The 25128-nt window shown below is 46.4% G+C and overlaps 1 protein-coding gene across 1 annotated transcript in view; it reads left to right on the forward strand.

Moving 5' to 3' along the window:
• LOC129823734 (cAMP-specific 3',5'-cyclic phosphodiesterase 4B-like) overlaps window positions 1-25128 on the forward strand; it is a 90143-nt gene that overhangs the window by 32031 nt on the left and 32984 nt on the right. Inside the window, exons 3-7 of the mRNA XM_055882685.1 lie at window positions 5994-6220; window positions 16689-16889; window positions 17156-17192; window positions 17320-17387; window positions 19524-19573. Of these exons, the coding sequence (XP_055738660.1) occupies window positions 5994-6220; window positions 16689-16889; window positions 17156-17192; window positions 17320-17387; window positions 19524-19573 (583 nt within the window). The remainder of the gene's footprint in view (window positions 1-5993; window positions 6221-16688; window positions 16890-17155; window positions 17193-17319; window positions 17388-19523; window positions 19574-25128) is intronic.

The raw sequence follows: 25128 nt of genomic DNA on the forward strand, positions 1-25128 counted from the left end.
CTCCTTCTGCCTCTCCTTTTAACTTCCTTCTTTGCCTGTCTTCTCTTTCTAATCTATTTCATGTGTGTTGGTCTCTATCTTTCCCTTGTGTTTGTTGGTCTCTATATTTCCCTTGTGTTTGTTGGTCTCTATATTTCCCCTGTGTTTGTTGGTCTCTATATTTCCCTTGTGTTTGTTGGTCTCTATCTTTCCCTTGTGTGTGTTGGTCTCTATATTTCCCTTGTGTTTGTTGGTCTCTATATTTCCCCTGTGTTTGTTGGTCTCTATATTTCCCTTGTGTTTGTTGGTCTCTATCTTTCCCTTGTGTGTGTTTGTCTCTATATTTCCCTTGTGTTTGTTGGTCTCTATATTTCCCTTGTGTTTGTTGGTCTCTATATTTCCCTTGTGTGTGTTGGTCTCTATATTTCCCTTGTGTTTGTTGGTCTCTCCGTCTTTCCCCTGTGTTTGTTGGTCTCTCCGTCTTTCCCCTGTGTTTGTTGGTCTCTATCTTTCCCCTGTGTTTGTTGGTCTCTATCTTTCCCCTGTGTTTGTTGGTCTCTATCTTTCCCCTGTGTGTGTTGGTCTCTATCTTTCCCCTGTGTGTGTTGGTCTCTATCTTTCCCCTGTGTGTGTTGGTCTCTATCTTTCCCCTGTGTGTGTTGGTCTCTATCTTTCCCCTGTGTTTGTTGGTCTCTCCGTCTTTCCCCTGTGTTTGTTGGTCTCTCCGTCTTTCCCCTGTGTTTGTTGGTCTCTCCGTCTTTCCCCTGTGTTTGTTGGTCTCTCCGTCTTTCCCCTGTGTTTGTTGGTCTCTCCGTCTTTCCCCTGTGTTTGTTGGTCTCTATCTTTCCCCTGTGTGTGTTGGTCTCTATCTTTCCCCTGTGTTTGTTGGTCTCTATCTTTCCCCTGTGTTTGTTGGTCTCTATCTTTCCCCTGTGTTTGTTGGTCTCTCCGTCTTTCCCCTGTGTTTGTTGGTCTCTCCGTCTTTCCCCTGTGTTTGTTGGTCTCTATCTTTCCCCTGTGTTTGTTGGTCTCTATCTTTCCCCTGTGTTTGTTGGTCTCTATCTTTCCCCTGTGTTTGTTGGTCTCTCCGTCTTTCCCCTGTGTTTGTTGGTCTCTCCGTCTTTCCCCTGTGTTTGTTGGTCTCTATCTTTCCCCTGTGTTTGTTGGTCTCTATCTTTCCCCTGTGTTTGTTGGTCTCTATCTTTCCCCTGTGTTTGTTGGTCTCTCCGTCTTTCCCCTGTGTTTGTTGGTCTTGCTAAATCAGTGTGTTCTCTCTTTCTCTAACTCTGTCATTTTTGCCATCTTGCTCTCCCCAATGCGTCTTCACTGGGTCAGAGAGTTGTGGACTGCTATTATTCTTGTGATATCAGCAGGAGGTGTTGGAGAGAGGAACAGAGAGGAAACTACAGTCTTATGGCACCAGTGCAAAATAGACCAGCCAGTATGATAAAACCCTAATAATAGAATGCATGATAGGCTACTATAGTGATAAATGTACCTACTGTAGCGACAGATGTAGGATCAGTTTATCCTCCCCAAATCGGTAGTCCTTAACCATAAGTAGAGGGAAACTGATGCCATTGTCTAGGGGCATCTTCACCCTACTCCCCACTGACGCATAGTGCAGTATAGCATATCCTGTACTTCTCTCCCCTGCAGCTTATTACTTCTGACCAAGTTATTCCTCTGAGGTGCCCTGAGGGCAGAGCAGTGTGGTCTGTGCTACTCTGACAGGGGGTGACCTGAGGGCAGAGCAGTGTGGTCTGTGCTACTCTGACAGGGGGTGACCTGAGGGCAGAGCAGTGTGGTCTGTGCTACTCTGACAGGGGGTGACCTGAGGGCAGAGCAGTGTGGTCTGTGATACTCTGACAGGGGGTGACCTGAGGGCAGAGCAGTGTGGTCTGTGATACTCTGACAGGGGGTGACCTGAGGGCAGAGCAGTGTGGTCTGTGCTACTCTGACAGGGGGTGACCTGAGGGCAGAGCAGTGTGGTCTGTGCTACTCTGACAGGGGGTGACCTGAGGGCAGAGCAGTGTGGTCTGTGCTACTCTGACAGGGGGTGACCTGAGGGCAGAGCAGTGTGGTCTGTGCTACTCTGACAGGGGGTGACCTGAGGGCAGAGCAGTGTGGTCTGTGCTACTCTGACAGGGGGTGACCTGAGGGCAGAGCAGTGTGGTCTGTGATACTCTGACAGGGGGTGACCTGAGGGCAGAGCAGTGTGGTCTGTGCTACTCTGACAGGGGGTGACCTGAGGGCAGAGCAGTGTGGTCTGTGATACTCTGACAGGGGGTGACCTGAGGGCAGAGCAGTGTGGTCTGTGATACTCTGACAGGGGGTGACCTGAGGGCAGAGCAGTGTGGTCTGTGCTACTCTGACAGGAGATGGGGAAACATGGGGATGCTACCCCACTGAGGACAAGGAGTAGGAGATGATCCTGGGGCCTTATTTCAGTCAAATGCAGTTAGTATTTTATTGTCTCCATAGGGGAAATTAGTATGACATATATACAACACTACATGAAATGGAAAGATCCGGCCAGGCAGATCCAGGTACTTCTTTTAGAGACACAATAACAGCACCTGTGTTTCTCCCAAGTCATTTTCCTCCTCAAAGCCCCATAGCAGGACCCATGTTTTTCCTCAAAACCTTATGTAATCCTGAACATGAATCTGTGCCAGATCCCCCCCACAACAGCACTAAAACCTTATGTAATCCTGAACATGAATCTGTGCCAGATCCCCCCCACAACAGCACTAAAACCTTATGTAATCCTGAACATGAATCTATGCCAGATCCCCCCCACAACAGCACTAACACCTTATGTAATCCTGAACATGAATCTATGCCAGATCCCCCAAACAACAGCACTAAAACCTTATATAATCCTGAACATGAAGCTGTGCCAGATCCCCCCCACAACAGCACTAAAACCTCATGTAATCCTGAACATGAAGCTGTGCCAGATCCCCCCCACAACAGCACTAAAACAACTGGCACCAGAGAGGATTTTCTTATGTTCAGTGCATTCGGAAAGTATTCAGACCCCTTCACTTTTTCCACATTTTGGTATGTTAAAGCCTTATTCTAAAATGTATTATATTAATTTGTTTCCTCGTCAATCTACACACAATACCCCATAATGACAGAGCGAAAACAGGTTTTTAGAAATGTTTGAAAATGTATTTAAAATAAAAAATACCTTATTTCCATTAGTATTCAGACCCTTTGCTATGAGAAATTGAGCTCAGGTGCATCCTATTTCCATTGATCATGCTTGATGTTTCTACAACTTGATTGAGTCCACCTGTGGTAAATTCAATTGATTGGACATGATTTGAAAAAACACACACCTGTCGATATAAGGTCCCACAGTTGATAGTACATGTCAGAGCAAAAACCAATCCGTGAGGTCGAAGGAATTGTCCATAGAGCTCAGGGACAGGATTGTGTCGAGGCACAGATCTGGGGAAGGGTACCAAAAAATGTCTGCAGCATTGAAGTTCCCCAAGAACACAGTGGCCTCCATAATTTTTGGAACAACCATGACTCTTGCTCGAGCTGGCCGCCGGGACAAACTGAACAATCGGGGGAGAAGGGCCTTGTTCAGGGAGGTGACCAAGAACCCGATGGTCACTCTGACAGAGCTCCAGAGTTCCTTTGTGGAGATGGGAGAACCTTCCAGAAGGACAACCATCTCTACAGCACTCCACCAATCAGGCCTTTATGGTAGAGTGGCTAGATGGAAGCCACTTCTCAGTAAAAGGCACATGACAGCCCACTTAGTTTGCCAAAAGGCACCTAAAGGACCCTCCGACCATGAAACAACATTCTCTGGTCTGATGAAACCAAGATTGAACTCTTTGGCCTGAATGCCAAGCATCACGTCTGGAGGAAACCAGGCACTGCTTATCACCTGGCCAATACCATCCCGACGGCGACACATGGTGGTGGCAACATTATGGTGTGGGGATGTTTTTCAGCTGAAGGGACTGGGAGACTACTCAGGATCGAAAGATGAACGGAGCAACGTACAGAAAGATCCTTGACAAAATCCTGCTCCAGAGAGCTCAGGACCTCAGACTGGGGCGAAGGTTAACCTTCCAACAGCACAACAACCCTAAGCACACAGCCAAGCCAATGCAGGAGTGGCTACGGGACAAATCTCTGAATGTCCTCGAGTGGGCCAGCCAGAACCTGGACTTGAACCCGATCGAACATCTCTGGAGAGACCTGTAAATAGCTGTGCAGCAAAGCTCCCCATCCAACCTGACAGAGCTTCAGAGGATCTGCAGAGAAGAATGGGAGAAACTCCCCAATTACAGGTGTGCCAAGCTTGTAACATCATACCCAAGAATACTAGACGATGTAATCGCTGCCAAAGGTGCTTCAACAAAGTACTGAGTAAAGGGTCTGAATACTTATGTAAATGTCATATTTAAGTGTTTTATTTTTAATACATTATTTCAATACAACATTTCTAAAAACCCTGTTTAGCTTTGTCATTATGGGGTATTGTGTGTAGATTGATGAGGGGGAAAAATTGATTTTATCAATTTTAGAATAAGGTGTAACAAAATGTGGAAAAAGTGAAGGGGTCTGAATACTTTCTGAATGCACTGTGTGTTATGTATAATTGTTTTCTCAGTATTGTGTGAACACAGATAGCAGGTTAGGCCCACCCAGTGGCTCTTCTGTTTCTTCTTCCATTTACAATGGGATGTTATGCAGTGCTGAGATTGGCTTGTGTTAGGAAAGCAGATCCTGCTGACAGGAGGGAAGCAGCTTTTAATGGTTATTATTTCTTTCTGCTACTTGTTCAGTCTCTCTGTATTATTCATTATCTCTCTTTCTCATCTTTCTCATTATCTCTCTCTCTCATTCATTTTCTCTCTCTCTTATCTCTATTATTCATTATCTCTATCATTTATTCTCTCTTTCTCTCTTCTTTATTCATTCTCTCTCTCTCTACGGACATGCGCTGCATACGTAATACATCTTGCATGCAGGGCACGTGGGCGTTCAAACACACACACTCTCTCTTCATCACCCCCCTCATTCTTCCCAAACACCACCACACCTATCTCTGACTCGAATTCCTCGATAGCCTCCCTCTCCTTTGATTATTTGGCCGTATCCCTGCTTCAGTTCCACTTGGACGGAGTGAATATATAACAGAGGGTGATGTATAACCCCATTCTGTCAGGAGCCGCTAGCTGAAACCACCTTTGTTTACTGCCCACCATTACAGAGAAACGCACCAGAAAACCTATCTGACGTCATAACATCGAAACAGACACACACGTGTACAGCACAGGAGGTTGGAGGCACCTTAATTGGGGAGGACGTGCTCATTGTAATGGCTGGAGCTGAATTAGTGTTATGGTATCAAATATATCAAACACACTGTTTCTGTGTGTCTGATGCCATTCCATTCGCTCTGTTCCAGCCACTATTATGAGCCGTCCTCCCCTCAGCAGCCTCCACTGGTGCACGTACATGCACACACGTACTGCATCCATCAACCCCCTCATCACACACACACCACCGTCTATAATAAATACTGCCTCTGAGTTCAGTCAGTGTCGCTGTTTTGAATGATGAATTGATGCTGTTATTTTGTTCATAAATATCACGGACATGTTTGTGTGTTGACTTTTGTAATCAAATTGGTCATTGTGTTAGGAAACATTTTTCTAAAGAAAAATTATATTACATTTATTTTAAATTTTTTTGGAGAACCTGATCTCAAACATTGAAGGAAACATATTTAAAATCCAGTACTCTGTACCCAACATGACCTGTATGAATATATTATCTGTAAAAATATCAACACTTCCTGTATGTCTTGGGAATTAGGATACTGTAGTCTCACAGTAGGTCATAGACTGCCCCCTAGTGCTATGTGCATGGAACTGGCTAAATCAGCTTTCTTTCAGTGTCTCTACTGCCTCTTGCTATTAGCCACAACCTTCTATCAACGTTCTACTAGCATTCTCTCAACCTTTGCCTTTCAGGACACCAATGAGACCCTGGGAGTGCCCCTGTTCGGCAGCACTCTGGGAGTGGACCTTTGCCGGGGCCGCAGGCGTCACTCGGGCACGCTACAGCTGCCCCCGTTGTCGTGGCGACAGGCGGAGAGGGATCTAAGCCGCACGCCAGAGGGGGACACCATGGCCCGGCCCACCACCCTGCCCTTCCACCCGCTGCCACAAATCAACATCATCCACGCCGACCCTGACAGGTTAGGTCAGAAACTAGCAGACACTGCAGTCCTGGAGGACTCAAGTTGTGCTTCCTTAACTTGAGGATAAACCCAACGTGTTTTCTCCTGTCTCTATTAGAGCATTCTATGTTCATGTTTTGGTGAACCAATCTTACTCTATACTAAGGTATAATATGTGTTGGTGGAGTCCTAGAAGCTTGTCTCTCGAGTGGCGCAGAGGTCTAAGGCTCTGCATCTCAGTGCTGGAGGTGTCACTACAGACCCTGGTTCGATTCCAGGCTGTATCACAACCGGCAGTGATTGGGAGTCCCATAGGGCGGCGCACAATTGGCCCAGCGTCGTTAGGGTTTGGCCGGAAAAAGGCCGTCATTGTAAATAAGAATTTGTTATTAACTGACTTGCCTGGTTAAATAAAGGTTACATAAAATAAAATATATATCTGTTCTGGACATTGTATCAGCAAAGTGCACTTTTATCCAACAACCACTGGGTGGAGATAAAGGGCTCTAATGCCATTTGTGGTACCTGCTGAATTCTCGGCTTGGGCGATATTCTGTATACCGGGGTATTTCAAAATACTGATGGTATGATTTTCAATACTGTGTACTACAGAGGGGGTGGACCTTAAAAAGGTCTGGGCTTGAATGGAAAGAGAGAGAGAGAGATGGGACTGTATGGAAGAGGGAAAGTGGGGAGAGATTGTTTAAGTGAAACAGAGAAAGAGTAGGTAGGTAGAGAGTACTTGAGAGGGAGTGAAGGAAAAGATGGAGGGAGAGGCACAGAGTGTCACCCCTGGCGAATCTTTGAAGTCCTGACAGAATAATAGAGAAGAGCTGGCCAAACAGGTCTGCCAACTAGAGCTGTCGGACGAACCTTTTTCTGTTCTCTCTGGTGTGTAGGGTCCTGTATCCTCTCTGGTGCGTCTTGTCCTGTATCCTCTCTGGTGCGTCGTGTCCTGTATCCTCTCTGCTGCGTCGTGTCCTGTATCCTCTCTGGTACGTCGTGTCCTGTATCCTCTCTGGTGTGTAGTGTCCTGTATCCTCTCTGGTGTGTAGTGTCCTGTATCCTCTCTGGTGTGTAGTGTCCTGTATCCTCTCTGGTGCGTCGTGTCCTGTATCCTCTATGGTGCGTCGTGTCCTGTATCCTCTCTGGTGTGTAGTGTCCTGTATCCTCTCTGGTGTGTAGTGTCCTGTATCCTCTCTGGTGTGTAGTGTCCTGTATCCTCTCTGGTGTGTAGTGTCCTGTATCCTCTCTGGTGTGTAGTGACCTGTATCCTCTCTGGTGTGTAGTGTCCTGTATCCTCTCTGGTGTGTAGTGTCCTGTATCCTCTCTGGTGTGTAGTGTCCTGTATCCTCTCTGGTGTGTAGTGTCCTGTATCCTCTCTGGTGTGTAGTGTCCTGTATCCTCTCTGGTGTGTAGTGTCCTGTATCCTCTCTGGTGTGTAGTGTCCTGTATCCTCTCTGGTGTGTAGTGTCCTGTATCCTCTCTGGTGTGTAGTGTCCTGTATCCTCTCTGGTGTGTAGTGTCCTGTATCCTCTCTGGTGTGTAGTGTCCTGTATCCTCTCTGGTGCGTCATGTCCTGTATCCTCTCTGCTGCGTCGTGTCCTGTATCCTCTCTGGTGTGTAGTGTCCTGTATCCTCTCTGGTGCGTCGTGTCCTGTATCCTCTCTTGGGCGTCGTGTCCTGTATCCTCTCTGGTGCGTCGTGTCCTCTATCCTCTCTGGTGCGTCGTGTCCTCTATCCTCTCTGGTGCGTCGTGTCCTGTATCCTCTCTGGTGCGTCGTGTCCTGTATCCTCTCTGGTACGTTTTGTCCTGTATCCTTTCTGGAGCGTCGTGTCCTGTATCCTCTCTGGAGCGTCGTGTCCTGTATCCTCTCTGCTGCGTCGTGTCCTGTATCCTCTCTGCTGCGTCGTGTCCTGTATCCTCTCTGCTGCGTCGTGTCCTGTATCCTCTCTGCTGCGTCGTGTCCTGTATCCTCTCTGCTGCGTCGTGTCCTGTATCCTCTCTGCTGCGTCGTGTCCTGTATCCTCTCTGCTGCGTCGTGTCCTGTATCCTCTCTGCTGCGTCGTGTCCTGTATCCTCTCTGCTGCGTCGTGTCCTGTATCCTCTCTGCTGCGTCGTGTCCTGTATCCTCTCTGCTGCGTCGTGTCCTGTATCCTCTCTGCTGCGTCGTGTCCTGTATCCTCTCTGCTGCGTCGTGTCCTGTATCCTCTCTGGTGCGTCGTGTCCTTTATCCTCTCTGGTGCGTAGTGTCCTGTATCCTCTCTGGTGTGTAGTGTCCTGTATCCTCTCTGGTGTGTAGTGTCCTGTATCCTCTCTGGTGTGTAGTGTCCTGTATCCTCTCTGGTGTGTAGTGTCCTGTATCCTCTCTGCTGCGTCGTGTCCTGTATCCTCTCTGCTGCGTCGTGTCCTGTATCCTCTCTGGTGCGTCGTGTCCTGTATCCTCTCTGGTGCGTCGTGTCCTGTATCCTCTATGGTACGATTTGTCCTGTATCCTTTCTGGAGCGTCGTGTCCTATATCCTCTCTGGAGCGTCGTGTCCTGTATCCTCTCTGGTGCGTCGTGTCCTGTATCCTCTCTGTTGCGTCGTGTCCTGTATCCTCTCTGCTGCGTCGTGTCCTGTATCCTCTCTGCTGCGTCGTGTCCTGTATCCTCTCTGCTGCGTCGTGTCCTGTATCCTCTCTGCTGCGTCGTGTCCTGTATCCTCTCTGGTGTGTCGTGTCCTGTATCCTCTCTGCTGCGTCGTGTCCTGTATCCTCTCTGGTGCGTCGTGTCCTGTATCTTCTCTGGTGTGTCGTGTCCTGTATCCTCTCTGGTGTGTCGTGTCCTATATCCTCTCTGGTGTGTCGTGTCCTGTATCCTCTCTGCTGCGTCGTGTCCTGTATCCTCTCTGGTGCGTCGTGTCCTGTATCCTCTCTGGTGTGTCGTGTCCTGTATCCTCTCTGGTGTGTCGTGTCCTATATCCTCTCTGGTGTGTCGTGTCCTGTATCCTCTCTGGTGTGTCGTGTCCTATATCCTCTCTGGTGTGTCGTGTCCTGTATCCTCTCTGCTGCGTCGTGTCCTGTATCCTCTCTGGTGTGTCGTGTCCTGTATCCTCTCTGGTGTGTCGTGTCCTGTATCCTCTCTGGTGTGTCGTGTCCTATATCCTCTCTGGTGTGTCGTGTCCTGTATCCTCTCTGCTGCGTCGTGTCCTGTATCCTCTCTGGTGCGTCGTGTCCTGTATCCTCTCTGGTGTGTCGTGTACTATAGCCTTACACTTGAGCTCCACTCATTGGGACTGAGTGAACTGGACTCTGTTCTAAACCAAGACCCTGGCTATGGAGGCTCATGGGGACAAAACAGAACTGGAACAGAATATAGACTCAAGTGGGAATACCAAATTGGACAAGAGGACGAGCGTTTCACCCCACATCTCCCCGAGACTGTTTCGTAAGCAGGTGGTGAACAAGCGCCGTTACAGGCGCTTCACTGTGGACCACACCTGGTAAGGCCCTGGAGTTGTGTGAATGTATCCACATGCACGTGTGTGTATAGCATATAGCATGGACCCTGGTCACTGATTGTTTCACCCTTTCTGTAACATTTAAGCAACTTATGTCTGCTGGAAATATCACTTTTAAAAGTGTATGTACTGTTAAGTCATGTTGTTGACTCGTCTTGTACTCATATATGTGGCCAAATCATAAATTGGAGAAAACACTTTAAAAAAACACCTCAAACTTGTATCTCAAACAGACTGTTTCAAAAATGCTTGTCAATGTATGGCCTGTCTCATTGTCTGAGCTGGGCCATCAGGGGTTTACTCACATGAATGTTTTAATGGCCGGTATACCCCCACACCATTCTGTTGTTTGAGTACACCCACACCATTCCAACACAGAAAAGCTGATTTTTAAAATAGTTCATTAAAACGTCTTGGATGGAAAGGTATTTCACTTATAGGTCATATTTAATAGAAAACTGGAGACACTGGACAGTTACTTTACAACCAAATCTCTATTTTGTATTGAAATGGCATGTTGTAGAAGGGTCCAGACACCTTTTTGTTGTTGTTGTGATTTCACATGTTTTTGAGAAACACCCCAAATAGCAAATCACATCCTCAACGTCATTGTGTAGTATGGGGGCCTCAAAATGACATGAACAAAGGCTCAAAAAAGTCATTTTAAGCAACTTATTCCTCGATTGATAAGTAATTATGTGAAATGGGGCAACTGTTGAAACAATGTTTGCCTCAGGAGGAGGATATACCAGTTCCAGGAGAAAAAAATGTGAACTGAAACCATTACCTCAGAATCTGTAACCTGGCCAACAAATCATACAGGTTTGCTCATTAACATGTCTGTCGTCATTCTTAGAGGAAAAACATATCTGGTTATTGTTATTATTCAACTTTAAAGCTTTTTACAGAAAAACATGTATAATAATTTAAGCTGCAATATATCACTATTTGGGAGACCTGACAAAATGTACATAGAAATGTGACTTATAGATCTATCATTGTAATTGAAAGCAAGTCTAAGAAGGGGTATATCTGTTCTACGTGTGCCATTTCTATGCTTCCCGTTTTAGGTTTTGTTTTTGCATCTTTTTACTTTGGGTTTTGTACACCAGCTTTAAACAGCTGAAAATACAATATTTTTGGTTATGGAAAATATATCTCCCAACGGTTTAGATGATTCAGTGATTCTCTACGTATAGTACTTGCTTGTTTTGTCACAAACTGAAATGAGTCTTAACTATTTACATTTTTGCAACCAGGAAATGGCGGAGTGATTTCTGCATAGTGCATCTTTAAATGTATTTAAGTAATTTTGCAGACGTTCTTATCCAGAGCGACTTAGTATGTTCATCTTAAGATAGCTAGGTGAGACAACCACATGTCACAGCCGTAGCAATGCTAATAGAAACAGATTGTATATTTTAGCGGCACATTCAAAAGCATGGGGAAAAAGCTATGCTCTTATTCTGGATAGGGATGAATATGGACTTCTCTCTTTGCGCTATACAAACCTCTTTACTTAATGTTATGCCATACTCAGCAATCATCAGACAGGTGTCTTTTGCGTGTGTACTGTAGTATTCCATTGTTCAATCTTACCTCCCGAGTGGCGCAGCGGTCTAAGGCGTCACTACAGACCCGGGTTCGATCCAAGGCTGTGTCACGGCGCACAATTGGCCCAGTGTCGTCCGGGTTAGGGGAGGGTTTGGCCGGCCGGGATGTACTTGTCCCATCGCGCTCTAGCGACTCCTTGTGGCGGGCCGGGCGCCTGCAAGCTGACTTCAGTCGGCAGTTGTATGTACAGTGTTTCCTCCTCCACATTGGTGTGGCTGGCTTCCGGGTTAAGTCATGAAGCAGTGCGGCTTGGCAGGATCGTGGATGCATGACTCTTGACCTTCGCCTCTCCCGAGTCCTCAGGGGAGTTGTGGTGATGATGGCACAGAACTGTAACTACCAATTGGATATCACGAAATTGGGGTAAAAGGGGGGGGAAAGCTTGGTGCGGTGTGGTTGAGGAGAAGAAAAGCTGCCTGACTGTCCCCTTGTCCCTCTCCTGACTGTCCCCTTGTCTCTATCTCGTCTGCTTCCACTCAGACGACAACAACAGTTAGTTCTGTTTGCTCTCTAACGTTCACACGTTGCTTGGGCCCCAGCTGAACCTCTTGCATTTTCCCATAGATAACTCAAATCAAATCAAATTTTATTTGTCACATACACATGGTTAGCAGATGTTAATGCGAGTGTAGCGAAATGCTTGTGCTTCTAGTTCTGACAATGCAGTAATAACCAACAAGTAATCTAACCTAACAATTCCACAACTACTACCTTATACACACAAGTGTAAAGGGATAAAGAATATGTACATAAAGATATATGAATGAGTGATGGTACAGAACGGCATAGGCAAGATGCAGTAGATGGTATAGAGTACAGTATATACATATGAGATGAGTAATGTAGGGTATGTAAACACAAAGTGGCATAGTTTAAAGTGGCTAGTGATACATGTATTACATTAAGATGGCAAGATGCAGTAGATGATATAGAGTACAGTATACACATATGAGATTAGTAATGTAGGGTATGTAAACATTATATTGAGTGGCATTGTTTAAAGTGGCTAGTGGTACATTTTTACATAATTTCCATCAATTCCCATTATTAAAGTGGCTGGAGTTGAGTCAGTATGTTGGCAGCGGCCGCTAAATGTTAGTGGTGGCTGTTTAACAGTCTGATGGCCTTGAGATAGAAGCTGTTTTTCAGTCTCTCGGTCCCTGCTTTGATGCACCTGTACTGACCTCGCCTTCTGGATGATAGCGGGGTGAACAGGCAGTGGCTTGGGTGGTTGTTGTCCTTGATGATCTTTATGGCCTTCCTGTGACATCGGGTGGTGTAGGTGTCCTGGAGGGCAGGTAGTTTGCCCCCAGTGATGCGTTGTGCAGACCTCACTACCCTCTGGAGAGCCTTACGGTTGTATCTAGATACAGATACAAGCAATACGCAGAGACTTGAGAGAGAGAGATGTACAGTCCACTCCTGATCAATGGCTTGGGACCGTTACTGGGACTGTCTGGGACTAAACTTGCTTGGGACTAAATATAAAAACACGAAGACAAATAAACCAAGAAAAACGTTTTATTTGAATTGGGACTGGTGAATTGCAATGCATTTATCCATGTGCATTTATCAGGAGTCGACTGCATTGAATTAACCTGGTCATTGGGGTTTAATAAAAATAGTCCCTTTGGCCCAAGGCCCCCTTTACTGAGTGTCTCCCAACCTGTCCCTCTCCCTACTCCCCTCTACTTCACCTCAATCCCTCCTTCCTTCTGAAGAGTATCTTGGTTTTCCACTGCTGTAACATAGTGATGAACACATTTTGTTTAAAGCAGGGATCTCATGACCTGGGGTCCAACGTCAGTCTTTCAGTTATCATGGGGCCCACAAAAAGCAGTGTGTCAGCCTGATAGTTTGAGACCCCGGTGGAGAAACACGATAGGCCCTGTAAACACTGTTGATGCCTAATCACTTCTAGGATTGCTATTTCACGTGTTGTCACTTTTGATACTTGACACCAAGCGTCAACTATGGAGGGGGTGGGGACACAAGCTAGCGTCATCATGCTTTTTCTCTGTACTATTGGCACTCTCTCTTTTAATCACTCTCTGTCTTGCTTGTGATACCAGTAACCGTGTAATGTTCCATTATATACTGTCATGCAATTTAGACACACAGTGGAACCAAGAGTCAGATGACTGCACTGACTATAGGAACAGAAGAAGAGTCTATCCTCTGTAGTCCAGCCCAGATCTACCTCTGAACAAGCCAATCCTGTGCCATCACACTGTTGGCCTCTGGTCAGGGATAGGGCACTCAGTGGCAGGGTGTTTTTTTGTGAGTGTATGTGGTCAGAGGGGTGTGAGAGTGTGTGTGGTCAGAGGGGTGTGTGAGTGTGTGTGGTGTGTGAGTGTGTGTGGTCAGAGGGGTGTGAGAGTGTGTGTGGTCAGAGGGGTGTGAGAGTGTGTGTGGTCAGAGGGGTGTGGGAGTGTGTGTGGTCAGAGGGGTGTGAGAGTGTGTGTGGTCAGAGGGGTGTGGGAGTGTGTGTGGTCAGAGGGGTGTGAGAGTGTGTGTGGTCAGAGGGGTGTGAGAGTGTGTGTGGTCAGAGGGGTGTGAGAGTGTGTGTGGTCAGAGGGGTGTGAGAGTGTGTGTGGTCAGAGGGGTGTGAGAGTGTGTGTGGTCAGAGGGGTGTGAGAGTGTGTGTGGTCAGAGGGGTGTGAGAGTGTGTGTGGTCAGAGGGGTGTGAGAGTGTGTGGTCAGAGGGGTGTGTGTGGTCAGAGGGGTGTGTGAGTGTGTGTGGTCAGAGGGGTGTGAGAGTGTGTGTGGTCAGAGGGGTGTGGGAGTGTGTGTGGTCAGAGGGGTGTGGGAGTGTGTGTGGTCAGAGGGGTGTGAGAGTGTGTGTGGTCAGAGGGGTGTGAGAGTGTGTGTGGTCAGAGGGGTGTGAGAGTGTGTGTGGTCAGAGGGGTGTGAGAGTGTGTTTCTGGGAGGAGGAGGGGTGTGGAGGGAGGAGTTGTAGGGGAGAGGAAGGAGGTGCAGGGGAGAGGGAGGAGGTGCAGGGGAGAGGAAGGAGGTGCAGGGGAGAGGAAGGAGGTGCAGGGGAGAGGGAGGAGGTGTAGGGGAGAGGGAGGAGGTGTAGGGGAGAGGGAGGAGGTGTAGGGGAGAGGGAGGAGGTGTAGGGGAGAGGAAGGAGGTGCAGGGGAGAGGAAGGAGGTGCAGGGGAGAGGGAGGAGGTAAAGGGGAGAGGAAGGAGGTGCAGGGTAGAGGGAGGAGGTGCAGGGGAGAGGGAGGAGGTGCAGGGGAGAGGGAGGAGGTGCAGGGGAGAGGGAGGAGGTGCAGGGGAGAGGGAGGAGGTGCAGGGGAGAGGGAGCAGGGGCAGGGGAGAGGGAGGAGGGACAGGAGAGAGGGAGGAGGTGCCTGGGGGAGGAGGGAGGAGGAGAAGTGAGGTCTCCTATCTGTCACAGCAGCAGAGTGCACTTTGACTTCAGTGAGGAGGTGGTCCCGAATTAAGCCCCCTCCTCCACTACCAGTTGACTTTCTTATTTTCTCTCTTTCATATTTTTTTCTACGTGTGTGATAGTTTGTAGAATGGTTGTGTTGTAGGGTAACCGGGATCCTGGGACTGTCCCGGAAAAACGACACATTTCCTGAAAAAATTCAATGACAATATCTAATGCAATTCCACAAAATACAAAAACATGCACAGCAGCAGATTAGCAAAAAAATGAATGGCACAATATCCAGACAGGTTGTAGCATGGACGCTTTTAGCCTAGCGTATTTACTTCACACAGTTACCATAAATTCAAAGCACACACATAATTGACACTGTTGGACTGCACACGAGACCCGAATGCAGTTAGTAAACCCTACATGAAACCCCCACGTATAGCCTATAAAATAACGTGTGCCTCTTTTTAGCTGTCATTGTGACTCTTCAGACAGTCACAAATTTGACAGGCTTATGCAATTCGCTACATAGTCATATCTTGTCACAATTCAGAGGCATGAGGGGAAATGATATATTCTCCTGTCCTAGAGCCTACGCTATTTTATATGCAGTCTCCTACCCCACTGAAACCCCAATTCCTGACTCCGGTCTCGCATGAAAATTCCTACATTTATTCTGTAATCCATAGGCAGCATTATCAAAGCACATCTCTTGCCTATTCATGTTGAACCGCTATAACGTTCCCCCCGCTTCTTTAGGCTGTCTCTTACTTGTTGCTGATATGAGAGCTTCGGTGATCAACAAACTGTATGAGAGAATAGATATGGATGTTTGCCCGGTTAAGATGCCTTGATATTTAAACTAGGTTCACACTTCATCTCCCCGTTATTCATGAGCTGATCTGTATAATCATCAACTCGATTTAGCCAAATATAGAAGATATTCTGTCATTCGCTGGAGTAGCAAGCTTAGCAACTTTGGTCATTTGACTGCTTTTACAAAGTTTGTATGATTCGACAACGCTGTTTTTCGAAATAGTCTACATCTGAAATGCGCTGAATTAACTGAGGAACATGATAACCCTCGGAATTTAGGAAATGCCTCCGTGGAATATGGATAATCCTACACATAGGGATTCCAGTGGGGGTGAATGCTGCTGGGCAAATATTGAGATGGGTGTTGAGTCCATCCAGTCACAATGGACAAACCCCACAATTCATCTGCCTCTCCAGTCCCCACAACTGAATCCTCAGACCATTGAATAAAATAAAGAAGTAGTGTTATACTGTATATGGCTCTACCTCACAGACCCTTTGGGTCCTTGAAAAGCGCTGTGTAAATATCACGTATTGTTAAGAGGTATAGGCACACCAAGGATGCTGTAGTAGTGGAAAGATCCTTGACCCATAGAACAACACAGCCAATTGATCTGATCAGACTACTGGCAATCTCATTTGTCATGACCTGATTGGCTAAGTCATTATTTTGTCATGACTTGATTGGCTAAGTCATTATTTTGTCATGACCTGATTGGCTAAGTCATTATTTTGTCATGACTTGATTGGCTAAGTCAATATTTTGTCATGACCTGATTGGCTAAGTCATTATTTTGTCATGACTTGATTGGCTAAGTCAATATTTTGTCATGACCTGATTGGCTAAGTCATTATTTTGTCATGACCTGATTGCTTAAGTCATTACTTTGTCATGACCTGATTGGCTAAGTCATTATTTTGTCATGACCTGATTGGCTAAGTCATTATTTTGTCATGACTTGATTGGCTAAGTCATTATTTTGTCATGACTTGATTGGCTAAGTCATTATTTTGTCATGACCTGATTGGTTAAGTTATTACTTTGTCCTGGCCTTAAGTAACCCAAGACAAATTACCACTGGACAATTTTACTGTACTTTACTCTGTGAGTCTCTGCTGTGTGTAAGCCTAAAATAGGTATATTTCTCTTTCTCCCGTGTCCTAGCTTTGATGTGGAGAATGGCCCGTCTGCGTGCTGCAGCCCCTCGGGTCTCCAGGCGTCCCCTGGCTCCGGCCTGGTCCTGCACCCCAACCTGGGGGCCCACGGGCAGCGCCGAGAGTCCTTCCTCTACCGCTCCGACTCGGACTACGACCTGTCGCCCAAGTCTCGCGAGTTGTCCCGGAACTCCTCCATCGTCGGAGAACTGTGAGTCAGCTTGACACATCCTGACAAATATATACTGTATTGGAATAGATTTGCATCTTGTTCCAATGTGTATATGCTTAGCTCAACCATGTCACTCATGTCATTTCACCACGTTGAAATCCAGGGGAAAGTGGTTGGTTGTATAGTAATCGCATTTTATTACTATCCAACCAATGGCTTTTATTGACAAAGACATTTATTTTGAGGGATTTTTCAGGGTTTATATTTGAATCACTGTTTATCCCATTTTGATTGCTTTTCTTCAGGCATGGAGAAGACCTGATCGTGACCCCTTTTGCTCAGGTAAATATTTTCTCTATTTGTGACTCTACATGGAAATACATTTTCAGAAACGTATGGATTGTATTATTTTTTTAATGACCGTGGAATGATCACATGTAAGTGAACGTTAGATGTGCTCTGGCTTTAGGTTCTGGCCAGTCTTCGCACGGTACGGAACAACTTCACCACCTTGACCAATGTACAATGTACCTCCAAGTAAGTGTCCCTACAGTTGTTGTTTTGTCATAGGGGGGTGATGTGTGATTGCGCACCTGTACAAAAATGTAAATACAGCACCAACACGTGTCACTTGGTGTCACCAGTGTGCCACAGAATTAACCTTTTGGGTGTTACGGCTTCAGCCAACCACTAGGTGGCACTTGGGTCCAGTTGATTTCATGCTGAGACACCACACCACCATACTTTATGGTGGAACGCAAGCCATGTCTTATTTTACAAGGAATGATTGAACAAAACGTATTACTTTTAAGCTATTTCTTTAATTTAGTTCATGAGGATTGATTGTACAAAAAGTGTCTTAGTTTGTATCGCTGCCAAGTATGTGTACTGTTGTACTTGTAATGTTGAAATCCAAGTAGTTCTGATGTATGTAGATATGAATTGTTAAAGCATATGTACAGATATGATATTACTGTATATACACTGAGTGTAGAAAACATTAGGAACACTTGCTCTTTCCGTGACATAGACTGACTGACCAGGTGAAACCAGGTGAAAGCTATGATCCCTATTGATGTCACTAGTTAAATCCACTTCAATCAGTATAGATGAAGGGGAGGAGACAGGTTAAAGAAGGAGTTTTAAGCCTTGAGACAATTCAGACATGGATTGTGTGTGTGCCATTCAGAGGGTGAATGGGCAAGACAAAATATTTAAGTGCCTCTGAACGGCGTATGGTAGTGGGCAAAAGGGGGTGCAACTTAATATTAGGAAGGTGTTTATTGTAGTATATGTATATTGTAGTGTGTGTATGAGAAGTGTATGATATACTGAACAAAATTATAAACACAACAATTTCAACGATTTTACTGAGTTACAGCTCATATAAGGAAATCCGTCAATTGAAATACATTAATTAGGCCCTAATCTATGGATTTCACATGACCGGGCAGGGGCACAGCCATGGGTGGGACTGGGAGGGCAAAGGCCCAGCCAATCAGAATACGTTTTTTTCCCCCATAAAAGGACAGAAGGGCAGAAATAAATACTCCTCTGTTTCATCAGCTGTGGCTGGTCTCAGTCGATCCTGCAGATGAAGAAGCTGGATGTGAAGGTCCTAGGCTGGCGTGGTTACACGTGGTCTGCAGTTGTGAGGCCAGTTGGATGTACTGCCAAATTCTATAAAATGACGTTAAGGTAGAGAAATGAACATTCAATTATCTGGCAACAGCTCTGGTGGCTTGCCAATTGCACACTCCCTCAAAACTTGAGACATCTGTGGCATTGTGTTTTGTGACAAAACTACATTTTAGAGTGGCCTTTTGTTATCCCCAGCACAAGGTGCACCTGTGTAATGATCATGCTGTTTAATCAGCTTCTTGATATGCCACACCTGTCAGGTGGATGGATTATCTTGGCAAAGGAGAAATGCTCACTAATAGGGATGTAAACAAATATGTGCACAAAATGGGAGAAATAAGCTTTTTTGTGCATCTGGAACATTTCTGGGATCTTTTATTTCAGCTCATGAAACATGGTACCAACACATACATGTTGCGTTTATATTTTTGTTCAGTATAGATACACACAGTAATATCAGGTAGAAACTTCACATACAATAAGATAGGAGTCTTAAACAACCACTGTCTTGTATGCAAAGCAAAGTGATTGTATCATTGAATACTAAATCCTAAAATACTCAATACTTAAGCTTATTACCTGTTGAAAGCAATGACCTGTGAGTCAAACTCTGCCTTTAAAACCTATTGTAGTATAGGTTTTAAAGTCGGTTTTAAAGGCAGAGTTTGACTCACAGGTCATTGACTGTTGTATGTCCTTCAGACCATGAGTCAATAATGACCACAGACATGTGGATATGAGGGCTACCTCAGAGCTCATAGTAATGAATGATAAGGAACTCCATTCAGATGCCATCAAGGTAAATATTTAAGAATAAGTGTACACTAAAGAGGGCGAGAGACAGTGTGTGTGTGTGTGTGTGTGTGTGTGTGTGTGTGTGTGTGTGTGTGTGTGTGTGTGTGTGTGTGTGTGTGTGTGTGTGTGTGTGTGTGTGTGTGTGTGTGTGTGTGTGTGTGTGTGTGTGTGTGTGTGTGTGTGTGTGTGTGTGCAGTCCTTTTAATCCAGATCCCGTGTTTCTCTCCCCCTTTTTAGGAGATCACCTGCTGGCCCCCAGCCTCCCGTCACCAGAGTCTGTCAGTCAGGTGAGCTCTCTGATGATGCCCATTTAAAACTCCAAACACTGTATACTTAACCCGTCCCTGTAGTCACGTGACGTTAATGAGGAATCACTGAAATTTTATGTTTTCAAAGCTAATTTTGAATTGACATTCAAAGGATGAGTGTAATTTCTATGACTTGCTATAAGCAAGTGTATGGTGCCAAAAGTCAGGGGGATTTGGTGCCAAAAGGCAGGGTGATTTGGTGCCAAAAGGCAGGGTGATTTAGTGCCAAAAGGCAGGATGATTTGGTGTTAAAAGGCAGGGTGATTTTAGTGCCAAAAGTCAGGGTGATTTGGTGCCAAAAGTCAGGGTGATTTGGTGCCAAAAGGCAGGGGGATTTGGTGCCAAAAGGCAGGGGGATTTGGTGCCAAAAGGCAGTGTGATTTGGTGCCAAAAGGCAGTGTGATTTAGTGCCAAAAGGCAGTGTGATTTAGTGCCAAAAGGCAGTGTGATTTAGTGCCAAAAGGCAGTGTGATTTAGTGCCAAAGGGCAGTGTGATTTAGTGCCAAAAGGCAGTGTGATTTGGTGTTAAAAGGCAGTGTGATTTAGTGCCAAAAGGCAGTGTGATTTGGTGTTAAAAGGCAGGGTGATTTGGTGCCAACAGGCAGTGTGATTTGGTGTTAAAAGGCAGGGTGATTTGGTGCCAACAGGCAGTGTGATTTGGTGTTAAAAGACAGGGTGATTTAGTGCCAAAAGACAGGGTGATTTGGTGCCAACAGGCAGGGTGATTTGGTGCCAAAAGGCAGTGTGATTTGGTGCCAAAAGGCAGGGTGATTTGGTGCCAACAGGCAGGGTGATTTGGTGCCAACAGGCAGGGTGATTTGGTGCCAAAAGGCAGGGTGATTTGTGCCAACAGGCAGGGTGATTTGGTGTTAAAACGCAGGGTGATTTGGTGTTAAAAGGCAGGGTGATTTGGTGTTAAAAGGCAGGGTGATTTGGTGTTAAAAGGCAGGGTGATTTGGTGCCAAAAGGCAGTGTGATTTGGTGCCAAAAGGCAGTGTGATTTGGTGCCAAAAGGCAGGGTGATTTGGTGCCAACAGGCAGGGTGATTTGGTGCCAACAGGCAGGGTGATTTGGTGCCAAAAGGCAGGGTGATTTGTGCCAACAGGCAGGGTGATTTGGTGTTAAAACGCAGGGTGATTTGGTGTTAAAACGCAGGGTGATTTGGTGTTAAAAGGCAGGGTGATTTGGTGCCAAAAGGCAGGGTGATTTGGTGCCAAAAGGCAGGGTGATTTGGTGCCAAAGGGCAGGGTGATTTGGTGCCAAAAGGCAGGGTGATTTGGTGTTAAAAGGCAGGGTGATTTGGTGTTAAAAGGCAGGGTGATTTGGTGCCAAAAGGCAGGGTGATTTGGTGTTAAAAGGCAGGGTGATTTGGTGCCAAAAGGCAGGGTGATTTGGTGCCAAAAGGCAGGGTGATTTGGTGCCAAAAGGCAGGGTGATTTGGTGCCAAAAGGCAGGGTGATTTGTGCCAACAGGCAGGGTGATTTGGTGTTAAAAGGCAGGGTGATTTGTGCCAACAGGCAGGGTGATTTGGTGCCAAAAGGCAGTGTGATTTGGTGCCAAAAAGGCAGGGTGATTTGGTGCCACAGACAGACAGACTGACAGGCAAATAAGACAGAGCCAAAGGGGGAGGGATGGAACACAAAGAACATGGACACTGGACATAAAAACAAGCTGCCCTCCAGACCTGGGTTCAAATTGTAGTCGTTTTCCTTTCAAACACTGTGTGTTTTCATTGAGCTTCCCTGGCTCAATGGAACCAATGGAATCATTACAAACGTGCAAACACTGCCCGTCTAACACTCCAGACTGGCTCAAGTATATGTTCATTTAAAAGAAAACAAACACTTTGAACCCAGGTTTGCTACCCTCACAGCTGAAGGGTGCAATGTCATAATCACAGGAAATGAACCGTGATGACTAAACAACAACACAAAACTTCCCTTGCTCTGATGTCACAATCAGAGATGAGATAGAAATTCTGAAAAGAGAAAAAGTGTAAGACAGGAGAAGTGGTTTCTCTGGTCTGCCCAGCTGGAGGATGGAAAGGTGAAGGAAGAAGTGATGAAGGGAAAGGGGGATGTTTTGGTTTCCTGTTTGGTGGGTCTGTCCAGGTCCATTGACGTCAGGCTGGTCCACATACGGCCCCTCGGCACTTCCTATCACCACAGATGTGTAGACATTCAGGAAAAAAATACAAGATAAGACAGTTGTGAGGAGTGTTGAATTGTCCTTCCCTCGTGTGCACACGCAGATGCAGGCACACATACCGCCACACCAACTCTGTGGAAAAGGGTATGCTGAAACAAACCAATGGAGGGTGCAGTACCCACAAGTTAACACAATGATGAAGATACAGACACTGTACAGATACAAAATGGAAAGCTTGGTGTATAACTTCCGCCGCCGACAGAGACGGCCGCCGCCGACAGAGACGGCCGCCGCCGACAGAGACGGCCGCCGCCGACAGAGACGGCCGCCGCCGACAGAGACGGCCGCCGCCGACAGAGATGGTCGCCTTGCTTTGCGTTCTCAGGAAACTATGCAGTATTTAGTTTTTTTTATGTATTATTTCTTACATTGTTACCCCAGGAAATCTGAAGTTTTATTACATACAGCCGGGAGGAACTATTGGATATAAGAGCAACACCAACTCACCAACATTACGACCAGGAATACGACTTTCCCGAAGCGGATCCTCTGTTTGGTCTACCACCTCGGATCCCAGCCGGCAACCCAAAACAATGGCGCCGCAGAAGGGGCAGACGGAGCGGTCTTCTGGTCAGGCTCCGTAGACGGGCACAACGCTCACCGCTCCCGAGTATACTACTCGTCAATGTTCAGTCTCTTGACAACAAGGTAGACTCTGGTTACCTTCCAGAGAGACATCAGAGATTGTTCTTTGTTTCACGGAAACATGGCTCACTCGAGACACGATATCGGAGTCGGTACAGCCACCTGGTTTCTTCACGCATCGCGCCGACAGAAACAAACATCTCTCTGGTAAGAAGAAGGGCGGGGGTGTATGCCTTGAATGATTAACGAGACGTTGTGTGATCATAACAACATACAGGAACTCAAGTCCTTTCACTCACCTGACCTAGAATTCCTTACAATCAAATGCCGACCGCAGTATCTACCAAGAGAATTCTCTTCCCAAAATTTTATCAGCATATCGAATGCGCTACCCGGGCGGAACAAATCCTGGACCATTGTTACTCTAACTTCCGCGACGCATACAAAGCCCTGCTCGCCCTCCTTTCGGAAAATCTGACCATGACTCCATTTTGTTGCTCCCAGCCTATAGACAGAAACTAAAACAGGAAGCTCCCGCGCTCTGTTCTGTTCAACGCTGGTCCGACCAATCTGATTTCACGCTTCAAGATTGCTTCGATCACGTGGACTGGGATATGTTCCGCATAGCATCGGTTAATAACATTGATGAATACGCTGATTCGGTGAGCAAGTCTATTAGCAACTGCGACCGGAAACATGACCGAATACAAACAGTTTAGCTATTCCCTCCGCAAGGCAATCAAACAACCTAAGCATCAGTATAGAGACAAAGTAGAGTCGCAATTCAACGGCTCAGACACAAGAGGGGTCTGTAGTCAATCACGGACTACAAAAAGAAATCCAGCCCCGTTGCGGACCACGATCAGCGTATTCATCAATTGCTCCCAGACAAACTAAACAACTTCTTTGCTCGCTTTGAGAACAATACAGTGCCAACGACACGGCCCGCTACCAAAACCTGTGGGGTCTCCTTCACTGCAGCCAACGTGAGTAAAGCATTTAAACGTGTTAACCCTCGCAAGGCTGCCGGCCCAGACAGCATCCCTAGCGGCGTCCTCAGAGCATGCGCAGATCAGCTGGCTGGTGTGTTTACGAACATATTCAATCAATCCTTATCCCAGTCTGCTGTTCTCACATGCTTCAAGAGGGCCACCATTGTTCCTGTGCCCAAGAAAGCTAAGGTAACTGAGCTAAACGACTACCGCCCGTAGGACTCACCTTCATCATCATGAAGTGCTTTGAGAGACTAGTCAAGGATCATATCACCTCCACCCTACCTGACACCCTAGACGCACTCCAATTTGCTTACCACCCCAATAGGTCCACAGACGACGCAATCGCAATCACACTGCACACTGCTATAACCCATCTGGACAAGAGGAATACCTATGTAAGAATGCTGTTCATCGACTACAGCTCAGCATTTAACACCATAGTACCCTCCAAACTCGTCATTAAGCTCGAGACCCTGGGTCTCGACCCCGCCCTGTGCAACTGGGTCCTGGACTTCCTGACAGGCCGTCCCCAGGTGGTGAGGGTAGGAAACAACATCTCCACCCCGCTGATCCTCAACACTGGGGCCCCACAAGGGTGCGTTCTCAGCCCTCTCCTGTACTCCCTGTTCACCCATGACTGCGTGGCCATGCACGCCTCCAACTCAATCACCAAGTTTGCAGACAACAGTGGTAGGCTTGATTACCAACAACGACGAGACGGCCTACAGAGAGGAGGTGAGGGCCCTCGGAGTGTGGTGTCAGGAAAATAACCTCACACTCAATGTCAACAAAACAAAGGAGATGATCGTGGACTTCAGGAAACAGCCGAGGGAGCACCCCCTATCCACATCGACGGGATAGTAGTGGAGAAGAGAGAGAGAGAGAGAGAGAGAGAGAGAGCGAGATGGCCAAGGGAAACCGTCTGGATAATGGTACACTCTTAGAAAAAAAAGTGCTCTCTAGAACCTAAATGTGTTCTACCTGGAACCAAAAAGGGTTCTCTTATGGGGACATTAGTGGAATACTATCACGGCATGTAAGCTAGTTGAGGGATACGTGGTTGGGTCTGAAAACATGAGCTGGGATTGTGGCAAGCTGGCTTGTTAATCTTCTTAAGAGGGGATAGTTTTAACTGATGCCCTTTGAGCAGCCTCTTAGAAAATTAATGTTTACTGTACCAGTGACTGTATGAATGGGACCCTTAGGGATGTTTATACAGTGTCTCTGTCTTTCCATACATACTACTTAGAATGCATGCCCAATAAGTTACTTAATTGTACTAGTGTGGACTTTGGAACAGAGTATGTGTCTTGAAGAGTTTGTATTTGTGTAGGGTTTGATGGGGGAAGTCGTAACCGAAGATATGTGCATGAAACTCAAGCTCAAATTTTCTCAGGTGTAGGGTAGAATGTTTGTGCATACTTTGTGCATGCGTGTGTGTGTGCGTGAACGTGAACATGTGAATGTTTCTGTGTCAGACAGACCTCAGTGTGAGACCTTTTGTATGTGCACTGTATATTTGGAGGCGGCTGTGTGTTTACATCTGTGCAAACAGACTAAACCAGAGTTCCCGAACCTGGCCCCCGAAGTTTTCTGAGGCCAAAAAATCTTATTGTTTGGGGGACATAAAAGACTGTAAAAACAAAAAAACAGCAAATCAGATTTTTAATTTTGGAAATCTGTTCCTGAGTATTCCCATGCATAATAGGGAAACGTGATCGTATACAAATGTAAGCAAGGTTTGAA

Source organism: Salvelinus fontinalis, chromosome 26 (assembly GCF_029448725.1).
Source record: "Salvelinus fontinalis isolate EN_2023a chromosome 26, ASM2944872v1, whole genome shotgun sequence".
Taxonomy (NCBI): Eukaryota; Metazoa; Chordata; class Actinopteri; order Salmoniformes; family Salmonidae; genus Salvelinus; species Salvelinus fontinalis.